Source organism: Heterodontus francisci, chromosome 23, assembly GCF_036365525.1.
Source record: "Heterodontus francisci isolate sHetFra1 chromosome 23, sHetFra1.hap1, whole genome shotgun sequence".
Lineage (NCBI taxonomy): Eukaryota > Metazoa > Chordata > Chondrichthyes > Heterodontiformes > Heterodontidae > Heterodontus > Heterodontus francisci.
Genome location: NC_090393.1, coordinates 78,333,031 through 78,345,059, shown reverse-complemented (window position 1 = coordinate 78,345,059; position 12,029 = coordinate 78,333,031). Strand labels below are relative to the sequence as shown.

Below are 12,029 nucleotides of genomic sequence, written 5' to 3'. Positions count from 1 at the left end.
ATGTATGGCGGTTTTCAATTCAGTCTTAGACCAAATATACTGTAGAAAAGCACAGACTGAACTCGATGTCATAATTTGTGCCATTAAGAAACAGTTTTTGATGTGGCAACCTCATTTTCCCAGTGGCGATCCCACAGGGTATAAATTACAGGCTCTGAGAATGTATTGCCTTAGAGTGTGATGCAGAGAGACTAGGAGCAGCACAAAAGAACAGATCACTTCACAAGGAAAATGTATGAAATATTAAACAGTGTCGAGAAAATATATTGCCTGATTATTGCCATCATTGGTGTTCCTGGTAAGTTATTTTAGCCATTCAAATTATGTAAATATATGGTGAGCTGGTTTCTGGTTTTAATCGGTGACTGATAATAACACATGCTGACCTAATAGTCAACATTATGAAGGCAAGTGATATATGGCATCATTTCGTTCAGTCAAATGTACTGCATTATCTCTCAGAATTAACGAGTTTAGTGGAATATCATCAACGAGACCTCAGTGAAGACAACACTCCGTGTGAAAGTATTGGCAGGAATATTAATCAGTGTAAAATCATAGCCGCCATGGTTTACTAACCGAAGTGGAGCACCTGATCTCAGTGACCATGTACGACTGGGAGTATCTGTCACTGCACAGTTGCACTGACTGTGGGTTACTAACCAGAGAGCAGCAGCTGATCCCAGTTGCCTTGTTTTACTGGGAGCATCTGTCACTGTAGAATGATAATGAGTGTGGATCACTAACCAGGGAGGAACACCTATTCCCAGTGGTGATGCATTACTTGGAGTATCTGTCAGTGGGTTAATAACTGGAGAGGAACACCTAATCCCAGTGACCATGCATTACTAGGAGTGTTGGTTACTGTAGAACTGTACTGACAATGGTAGAATAACCTGAGTGGAACAAGCTTGTTCCACTTTAAATCTTTTTTTAGTTGACTGTTGTCTCTACTCCATGGAGCTGCCTTAATGATTTACGAATACAGTCGATTGCAAAGGTGAAAGTTTTTGATGTTGCTTTAATTTGTTTGGTTATAAGTTGATATTGTTCTATTTCCTATTGAACTGCACTAACTGAAACGGATATCCACTGCTTACTGACAGGTAAGCAACAGGATACCACTGTTACCTTATTCAGATCCTCTGTATAATAACTTATTCTTGCTCTGAGTATAGTTACGGGAATAACTTTAGTTATTTTAGTGTTAATTAATCTCCTTCACCCATCACGTTCCTGAGAATCGGTAGGTCATAAATGCTGAGTTTTATTATCTTGCTATTATGCAGGTTGAATGTTGGGCTGCAGTTATTGAGTATTTCACTTGTGTTACTGATTAATGTTTGGTCATCGATTTCTTTTCTGCACCTCAGAGACTCTACACATGTCACCTGCAGTGATCTCTGCCCGTAGCTTAGGGAGGTGTGCCACCATGAGGAGAAACGCTTCAGTAGATAAAATGCATCAATATCTGCAATCTTATGAAATAACTGCTGACTCTGATTAATAATCACATTCCAGAGAATTTTATAGAAGTTACAGCACAGTAACTGGTCATTCGGTGCAACTTTTTATATCTGTCTCTATGCTGTGCATGAACGTCTCCGCATGCTTGACCATTTAGATCTATTGGTACGACAAGGCAGAGGAGTGCACTGTTAATTCAGTCCCACTTCTCAACAGGTCACAACATGTTTAAAAACATGTCTCCCACTTACTGAAACAGGGAATGAGATGCATGATGTTTCTGCAGAATCGAGCAAACTAGCCAGATTTGTTTACTGGACAACAAAGTTCACACTTTATTATAAAACAAGGCTTAAATAGTAATGAAGCGAAACAATATCACACAGATCTATCTTTTTAATCCAACATATTTTTAAAGCTCCCTTTCTACCGTAACCAATTTTTAATGTATTTTTTTTACCGTAGTCTCTTTGCACTCACACACCCACATATACACCAGTTAACCGATAAAAATAACACTATTGCAGATAAAACAAAGCACACCCGGGCCGCTCACTTGCTCACCCGTGAAGAAAAGCAGATGAGACAGGCTGCACAAAATTGTCACACTATCCAGCCACCGAGAACGTGCAGACAGGTCACCGAGATCCCCCGGGACAGTTCACTTCAAGGCATTTTGATAATTAATTTTTACCAGACTTTTTTTCAAATACACGAAATAAGATGAATCGACACAGTAGACCTTACAGGGTCCTTTGTGGAATTTCTAGGAATCAAGCTGCGTTGATGTCTTCTGTCAGTTTTGACACTTCAACAGCACTTGATTTTACCTCGTACCAGAAGTTAACACACACAAACCCTGACACACAAACAGAAAGCTTCTCAGTTTTTTTTTGCCCATCCCAGGTTTTCTCTGTTACTAAAAATCTTGTCCAACCAAAGGACTCCTTGTCACTTTTCTGCCCCTGTTACCAGGATTTTTGCTGTATGCCGAATCCGAGTCATGTGAAAACTTTGTTGCCAATCCGGCTCCCTCAGTCCCCTGGATGGCTTCCATAAGAAAAAGTGTTCAAACATTTATTCAATTGAACTATAAACTCATTTAAACATATTTTAACAAAAAAAGAACCACTTTCATCACACCTCCCCCCACGGAGGATGAAACACCATTTTAAATGTGTTTCATTGCAAAGTGTGGGAAAAAATGAAAACACAATTTCACACTCATTCCCATTCACTACTTTCATTCAAGTAACTTGAACAAAGCTAGATTCTCGATAAAGCATCTGCAATTACATTATTTTTGTCCACAATGTGGATAACCCTTAGGTGATACGTTTGTAACTGGAAACTCTATTGGAATAGTCTGTCATTCTAATAGTTAACGTTTTCTATAAAGATTCCCAGGTTATGATCAATATATACCTGTGTCTCTCTATGGCGGACATAGAGTTCAATTTTATTAACAGCCAATAATAGACAAAGGTTTCCTTTTCCACTGTGGAATGTCTTTTTGACGTCGATTTAGTCACGACCAATGCGGGAGGATTCCGCTGTTCATTCAGTTCCGCTTCTCTCCAGGTCACAATATATTTTTAAAATTCTGCAACTTCCTGAAACAGTCAATCAGATGAACTATTTTTCCCAGTTTAGAATGCACTGACATGTTTCTTCACTGAACAACAAAATTAAAAGATTATCATAAAACAGGTTTGAACCAGTAATGAAGTAAAGCAATACCATGCATATTTTTTTTCAATCCAACATTAAATTTTTAATTAGCCTCCTTTCTACCTTGCCCAAATCATAAAGTGCCCTTTTACGTTATTCCCTTCGCACTCACACTTGCACATTCGGTTAGTTGAAAAAAAATGATCTTTATATCAGAGCCTTATTACAGACACAAAACACAACCGGGCCGATCACTTGCCCACCTGTGAAACAAAAAGAGGAGACATGCCGCACAAAACTTGCACACAATCCAATATCCAACATCCAAGCACACGCAGAAAAGCCACCGAGATCCCCCTGAGACAGCTCTCTTTAAGCAGCATTGAGAATTATTTTTAGCACTGATTCTTCAAATGCAGCAAACGAGATGAATCGACACAATGGAGTTAATATGGCCCTTTATGGAATTTCAGGAAAGCGAGCTTGGTTGTGGTCATCTGTCCTTTTCTGACACTTCAGCAGTACTTGATTCTATCTCTTTCAAAAGGTAAAACCACACACACAGACAAACAACTATAAAGCGTGTTAATTTTCAGCCCATTCCAGATGTTATCTGTTAATACTGGCCTTGTCCTGTCAAAGCAGAGCTTGTCAGATGAACTAGCAAGAAGGACCGGCTGCCTGTCTGATGCCAGAAGTTTGGGAACCACAGATCCGGCAGGGGTGTCCAAAACACAGGGATGACAAATCCCAAATCGAGCGGGATTGTCCAATCGTGAGGACTGCTCCAAATCTTGTGGAGTGCGGTGTCCGAGCGATAAATTTGCGGAGCAGGGTTCCTTACTCCTTTCATAGAATGTGGGCATCTCTGGAAAGCATTTGCCGCCCATCCTTAATTGCACTTGAGAAGGTGGTGGTGAGTTGCCTTCTTGAATTGCTGCAGCCAGCTGATCCGAATACAATCTCTGTGCTGTCAAGAAGGGAGCTCCAGGACCTCAATCCAGCAACGGTGAAGGAATAGCGATATATTTCTGTGTCAGGATGGTGTGTCACTTGGAGGGGAACTTGCAGGTGGTGGTGTCACCATGCTTCTGTTGTCTTTGCCCTTCTAGGTGGTAAAGGTTCTAGTTTGGAAGGTGCTGTCGAAGGAGGGTTGGTGAGTTGTTGTAGTGCATCGTGAAAATGGTACACACTGCTGACACGGTGCATCAGTGGTGGAGAGAGTAAATGTTTAAGCCGGTAGATGGGGTGCCGATCAATAGGACTGCTTTGTATGGCATTGTGTTTCCTGGGAGGGTTTGGAGCTTCACCATCCAAGCAAGTGAGGGAATTGCATCACACTACTGACTTGTACCTTGTGGTTGGTGGGACACAATTTTGGGAGTTAGGAGGTGGGTTAGTCGGCCAGTAATTCACAATCTCTAATCTGCTCTTTAACCCACAGCATTTATATGGCTACTCCAGTTCAGTTTCTTGTCAATGGTAACACTCAGCATGTTGATAATGGGAGATTCTTAGAGCATAATGCTACAAAGATCAGGAGAAGCTGGCTAGATTTCCTCATCATGGAATCCACCATTGTCTGGTAACAGTGTGGAGTCAATGATACACGCCATTTGTCATTCAAAGACTCGAGGTTGTAAAGTTTTACTGCTTATAGATTTATTCATCATCTGAGGAGATGCAAGACAGTGTGAAGGGAGTTCAGTCCCCACCACTGCTATGGTTCAGACTGCACAGGAGTGTCCAATCCCAGACAGGGTGGAAGGTGTCAATTACCGACACTTCAGTGGGTCAGATTGTGGGAAAGGCCCAATCTTAGACTGGGTGTAGGGAGTCCAATCTCAACACTGTGGTTGTTCAGATTGTGAGTTGTGAACAATCCTGGCCAGGGTTGACGGTGTCCAATCCATGACACTGCAGTGGTTCAGATTGTGGGGGCTTTCCACTCCCCGATAGGGAGGTGGTTGCCCAATCTCTGACTCTACGTCATTCTGATCGTGTGAGGTTTCCAATACTGGACAGGGTGGAGGTGTCCAATCCCAAACACTGCAGTAGGTGTGATAGTGGTGAATGTCCAATCGCAGGCAACGTAGAAGGAGTCATAGCAACAGCATAGAAACAGGCCCTTCGGCCCACCGCGTCCACCCGCCCATAATGCTTATTTATAATAATCCCACCGGCCTGCATTAACTCCACATCTCTCTATGCCTTGCTCATTCAAGTACCTGTCCAGATGCCTCTTAAATGTTGCTACTGTCCCTGCCTCCACAACCTCCTCAGGCAGCTCATTCCAGATACCCACTATTCTTTGTGAGAAAAATTTACCCCTTTGATCCCCTTTAAAGCTCCTCCCTCTCACCTTAAATCTATTCCCTCTAGTTGTAGTCACCCCTACCATGGGAAACAGACTCTGAATATCTACCCTACCTCTGCCTCTCATCATTTTATATACCTCTATCATATCCCTCTAAGCCTCCTTCGCTCGAGGGAAAGCAGATCCAGCCCAACTAATCTCTCTTCATAACTCAAGCCCTCCAAACAAGGCAACATCCTTGTGAATATTTTCTGCACCCTCTCTAGCTTAATCACATCTTTCCTATAGTGCGACGACCATAACTGCACACAGTACTCCAAATGCAGCCTAACCAACGTTATGTACAACTGTAACATGACGTGCCAACTCTTGTACTCAATGCCTCGGCCGCTGAAGGCAAGCATGCCATACGCCTTCTTCACCACTGTGTCTAAATGTGTTGCCACTTTCAGGGAACTATGTACTTGCACCCCAAGGTCTCTCTGGTCAACAACACTCCCCAGGGCCCTGCCATTCACTGTATATGTCCTGCCCTGTTTTAACGTCCCAAAATGCATTACTTCACACTTGTCTGCGTGAAATTCCATTTGTCACTCCCTTGCCCACTTTCCCAGTTCATCTCTGTCCTGTTGTAACCTTAGACAACCTTTTTCACTGTCCTAAAATAAAAGCAAAATACTGCGGATGCTGGAAATCTGAAACAAAAACAAGAAATGCTGGATTCACTCAGCAGGTCTGGCAGCATCTGTGGAAAGAGATGTCACTGTCCACTATACCACCAATGTTGGTGTCATCTGCAAACTTATTAATCATGCCCCTTACATTCACATCCAAGTCATTAATATATATGACAAACAACAGAGGGCCCAGCACCGATCCTTGTGGCACACCACTGGCCACTGGCCTCCAATCTGAAAAGCAACCCTCCACTACCACCCTCTGCCTCCTACTACCAAGCCAATTTTGTATCCAACTTATTAGCTCACCCTGGATCCCATGTTTTCGAAGCTTCTGGACCAGCGTATATGCGGGACCTTGTCAAAGGCCTTGCTAAAGTCCATATAGACAACGTCCATCGCCCAGCCTTCGTCAATCCTCTTGGTCACCTCCTCGGAAAACTCAATCAAATTTGTGAGACATGATTTCCCACACACAAAGCCATGCTGGCTATCTCTAATCAGACCATGCCTTTCCAGATGCATATAAATCCTGTCTCTCAGAATCCCTTCCAATAACTTTCCCAGCACTGATGTAAGGTTCACCGGCCTGCAGTCCCCTGGCTTATCCCTGCTGCAATTCTTAAATGCAGGCACAATATTAGCTATCCTCCAGTCTTCCTGTACCTCACCCGTGGCTAACGATGATACAAAATCTATACCAGGGCCCCAGCAATTTCCTCCCTTTCTTCCCATATCACCCTAGGATACACCTGGTCAGGCCCTGGTGTTTATCCACCTTAATGCACTTCAAAACCTCCAACACTTCCTTCTTTGTAATGTTGATATGCTACAGTATATCGGTGTTCCCTCCCTTGAACTCATTTGCTTCCATTACCTTCTCCACGTTAAATATGGACCAGAACTATTCATTTAAGACCTCGCCCATTTAACGTGGCTCCACAGATAGATTGCCACATTGATCATTAAGGGGACCTAATCTCTCCCTAGTCACCTATTTACTCTTAATATACTTATAGAATCTTTTAGGATTCTCCTTTATCTTATCTGCCTGGGAAATTTCATGGCCCTTTTAAGCCCTCCTAATTTCCTTCTTATGTGTAGTCCTACATCCCCTATACTCCTCAAGGGACTCGCTTGATCCCAGCTGCCTATACTTGACATAAGCCTCCTTCTTTGTCCTGACCAGGCCCTCAATATCCCTCATCAACCAAGGTTCCCTAAACTTCCCAGCTTTGCCCTTCAATCTAACAGGAACATGCTGACCCTGAACTCTTCCTATCTCACTTTTAAAAGACTCCCACTTGTTACACGTCCCTTTACCTGTAAACAGCCTCTCCCATTCAACTTTTGAGAGCCCCTGTCTAATGTCATCGAAATTAGCCTTCCCCAATTTCGGACTTCAATGTGTGGATCAGTCCTATCCTTTTCAATAACGATCTTGAAGCTAATAGAGTTTTGGTCACTGGTCGCAAACTGCTGCCCCACTGGCACATAAACCACCTGCCCATCCTCATTTCATAAGAGGAGGTCGAGTGTAGCCCCTTCTCCAGTAGGGCCATCCACATACTGCTTCAGAAAACTATCCTGGACACGCTTAACAAATTCTTCCCCAACTGATCCCTTAGCACTAAGGCAGTCCCAGTCAATATTACGGAAGTTAAAATCACCTACTATTACAACCCTATAATTCCTACACCTATCTGTGATTTCCCTAAATATATGTTCCTCCACATCCCTCTGACTATTGCGGGGAGGGCTATAGTATAATTCCATCAAAGTGATCACCCCTTTCTTATTTCTAAGTTCTACCCTATGCCTTCGCTGGACATTCTCCCCGGGATATCATCTCTAAGTACTGCCGTGATGTCCTCCCTAATCAATAGTGCAACTCCCCCTCCTCTCTTAATTGCACCTCGATCACACCGGAAAGAAAGATGCCCTGGAACATGGAGCTGCCAGTCCTGCCTATCCCTCAACCACGTTTCCATAATAGCTAAAATATCACAATCCCATGTACTGATCCATGCTCTGAGTTCATCTGCCTTACCGGTAAGGCTTCTTGCATTAAAGTAAATGCAGTTACCTTACCAGACCTTCCACGCTCCCTGTCCTGTCTCTGCCCGGCCTACTTACTGGACTTGCTTGCTTTAACCTCTACATTTGCCTCAACTACTGAGAGACTACTACTTGGTGTCCCACCAACGCCCCTCCCCCACTCCCCCCGCAAGATTAGTTTAAACACTCCCGAGTTGTGCCAGTAAACCTTCCCGCAAGGATATTGGTACGATTCCCGTTTAGATGCAACCCGTCCTTCTTGTACTGGTCAGCTCTGCACCAGAAAATGATCCAAATAGCTGCAGCCCTCCCGCCTACACCAGCTCTTCAGCCACACATTCATTTTCCTGATCCTGCTATTCCTACCCTCACTAACACGTGGCACAGGGAGTAAACCTGAGAGTACAAACCTGGAGGTCCTGCTTTTTGACCTTCTACCTAACTCCCTATATTCACTTTGCAGGACCTCATCTCTTTTTTTACCTATGTCGTTACCACGAATATGGACGATGACCTATGGCTACTCATCCTCCCCTTTCAGAATGTTCTGCAGCCGCTCCGAGACATCCTTGCCCCTAGCACCAGGGAGGCAGCATACCATCCTGGAGGCTCGTTTGTGATCACAGAAGCGCCTACCTGCACCTCTTACGATAAAACCCCCCATCACTATAGCTCTTCCAAACCTTTTCTTCCCTGCTGTGCAGCACAGACCTCCGTGGTGCCACGAACTTGGATGCTGCTGCTTTCCCCTGGGAGGTCAGCCCTCGACAGTATCCAAAGAGTTATATCTGTTTTAGAGGGGGATGGCCACAGGGGACTCCTGCATTAACTGCCTATGCCTATTTCTCCGTCTGGTGGTCACCCATCTCTTTTCTGCCTGTGCAGCCATTACCTGCGGTGTGACCACCCCCACTAAACGTGCTATCCACGACATCCTCAATATCGCTGATGCTCCAGACTGAATCCACCCGCAGCTCCAGCTCCGTATTTCGGGTAGCCAGTAGCTGAAGATGGATAAACTTCCTGCACACATGATCGATTTCCCACATAGTGCAGGAGGGACACATCACGGGGCTGAGCTCTCCTGCCATGACTTGCCCTTAGGTTAATTTGTTACTCTCTTAATTGAAAAAAATACTAGTTAGAATAGGGGCCCTTTCTACCCGCTTCAATCTAAAGTACTTTAAAAAAGACTTCAGTAATAGTCACCTCATCACCAGAGGTTTTATTTTCAACAAAAAAGCTTACTCCTTTTTTTAAAATATTCTAACAGCTGATACTCACCAACCAATCAAATTGCAGCTCTCCTATGATATTACTGTTTTTTTTTCAAAACTCAGGCGCGTTGTCGCTGCTCTTTTTAAACACTGCTCGTCTAACTCAGTCTCCTTCTTTCCCGTTGTCGCTGCTCTTTTTAAACAACGCTGGTCTCACTCAGTCTCCTTCTTTCCCGCAGCTGCTGCTCTTTTTAAACAACGCTGGTCTCACTCAGTCTCCTTCTTTCCCGCTGTCTCTGCTCTTCTCAAACACCGCTGATCTCACTCAGTCTCCTTTCCCGCTGTCGCTACTCTTTTTAAACACCACTGTTCTCACTCAGTCTCACTCTTTCTCGCTGTCGCTGCTCTTTTTAAACAACACTGGTCTCACTCAATCTCCTTCTTTCCCGCTGTCGCTGTTCTTTTTAAACAACGCTGCTGTCACTCGGTCTCCCAGGTAGTCCAAACCCCGACACTGCAGTGGGTCAGATTGTAGGGAATGGACAATCCCACGCAGTGTTGAGGGAGTCCATTCTCCAATACTGTGGTGGATCAGAATGTGGGAAATGTATAATCCCAGACAGGCTGGTGGGAGACTAATCCCCGATATTCTGCTGGTTTGGATTGTGGGGAATGTCCAATCACAGACAGGCTAGAGGGAGACCAATCCCCGATTCTGTGGTAGTTTAGATCGCGGGGAATATCCAACCCCAGATAGGGTGGAGGTAGTCCAATCCCTGATACTCTAGAGGTTTAGATTGCGGAGAATGTACAACCCCAGGCAGGCTGGACCGAGACCATTCCCCGATACTCTGGTGGTTTAGACTGCAGGATAAATCCAATATCAGACTGGCTGTAGGGAGACTAATCCCTGATACTTTGGTGGTTTAATTTGCAGGGAATGTCCAATCCCAGGCAGGGTGCAGGGAGACCAATCCCCGATACTCTTGTGGTTTAGATAGCGTGGAATATCCAATCAAAGACAATATGAATGGAGTCCAATCCCAGACATTGTGGTGGTTCAGATTGTGGGGGATTTCCATTCCAAGACTGGGTGGAGGGAGACCAATGCATCCCAGGTGAATTTGTGCTGGGGTTCAGATCTAATGGGGAAAGCTGGGCATTCAGAATAGCCTGCGAATCACTTGAAATTTGAGGCTGGTGGTTTCAATTATATAGTTAATACGCTGACCTTCATCCTGAAAGCACTCGGTTCATTGCTTCTTGTCGTGCCTCTGTTGAAACTGGAAGTAGGGCTCTTAGAGGCGGGGTTAGATCCCTGGTTGAGATTCTATATCCTCTGACCCACATTCAATGCACTTGTTTGTGGCACGTAAATACTGACCTTCGTGTCTGGGTTAGACTCGGAGCTTGTTTGATCAGTAATTTCAAGGACCATTTTTCTTTCTGTCTCTTACAGCTAATTTACTGGCGATTGTGATCCTGTCCTGGGGAAAGTGCGGCCTTTCAACCTGCACCACTCGCTACCTGGTGACGATGGCAACAGCGGATCTGCTTTTCATTATCACTATGGTGATACTGTGGACTATCGGTTATTATTATTTCCCGCCACCTTACCTAAACATTCCTTCTGTGTGTCGTGTTATCGCTTTCCTGAGTCATGCAGCCACAGACTGTTCTGTCTGGTTCACAGTTGCTTTCACTTTTGATCGATTTGTGCTCATCTCTTCCCAGAAGCTGAAAGCAAAATATTGCACTGAGAAAACTGCAGTTGTGGTTTTAGCAACAACCTGTATTCTACTCTGTCTCAAAAACATTCCCTTCTATTTTGCAAATGACCCTGGAGAGATAACCGACAATGTACCATGGGGCTGTTATACAAAGCCAAGCTATTTTAGTGAGCCCGGATGGGTGGGATTTGATTGGTTTGATAAGGTTTTAACCCCATTACTCCCATTTGCTTTAATTCTGTTACTCAATGCTCTGACGGTCAGGTACATTTTAGTGGCCAGTCGAGTCCGTAAGGGACTCAGGTGTCAGAGCAAGCGAGCGAATTGCAGTGACCCAGAAATGGAGAGCAGAAGGAAGTCTGTGATATTACTCTTTACCATATCTGGCAACTTCATACTTCTGTGGTTGGTATATTTCATAGATTTCTTATTTTATAACATTACAGGAAGAGATCCTGGGGTTTACAACGATTCCGAATATATAGTTCTACAAGTTGGATTTATGCTGCTGAGTTTAAGTTGCTGCACAAACACATTTATTTATGGCGCTACTCAGTCCAAGTTCAGAGAACAGGTCAAGAGTGTGGTGAAATATCCGGTGACATTAATTATTCAATCAATGAAAGGAAAAAACAATAGACAGGAATCCAGAGGCGGAGTCTAGTAAGTTCATCAATGAATGTAATATTTGCCCCAAGAGATGACGGACAGCTGTCTGACACGAAATAAACAAATGACACGGGGAGTTGGCATGTTTGGAGTTGAAGCTTGGGGGAAGTGGAGGGTTGTGGCGGGGCGGGGGGGGGGGGGGATGCGTCAGAGCGTCCACTTCAGGACAGCAGAGGGAACAGCAGCCAAAGAATTATCTCCACAGGTTTGTTTCTCAGCGTCT

The 12,029-nt window shown here is 44.3% G+C and overlaps 1 protein-coding gene across 1 annotated transcript; it reads left to right on the top strand.

The window, feature by feature from the left end:
- The first annotated feature begins 10,437 nt into the window (after positions 1-10,437).
- LOC137382955 (cysteinyl leukotriene receptor 1-like) lies at positions 10,438-11,801 on the top strand. Its single transcript, XM_068055531.1, has 2 exons — positions 10,438-10,525; positions 10,867-11,801. Exons 1-2 carry the CDS (start codon positions 10,438-10,440, stop codon positions 11,799-11,801), a joined length of 1,023 nt encoding a protein of 340 aa, XP_067911632.1.
- The last annotated feature ends 228 nt before the right edge of the window (positions 11,802-12,029 follow it).

What these genes read in the sequence shown, in the direction of transcription:
- LOC137382955 (XM_068055531.1), top strand. Translation starts at nt 10,438, where the DNA reads ATGGAGTCCAATCCCAGACATTGTGGTGGTTCAGATTGTGGGGGATTT. An exon ending in GGGAGACCAATGCATCCCAG is followed by an intron (nt 10,526 to 10,866) that starts GTGAATTTGTGC and finishes TGTCTCTTACAG; the next exon opens with CTAATTTACTGGCGATTGTG.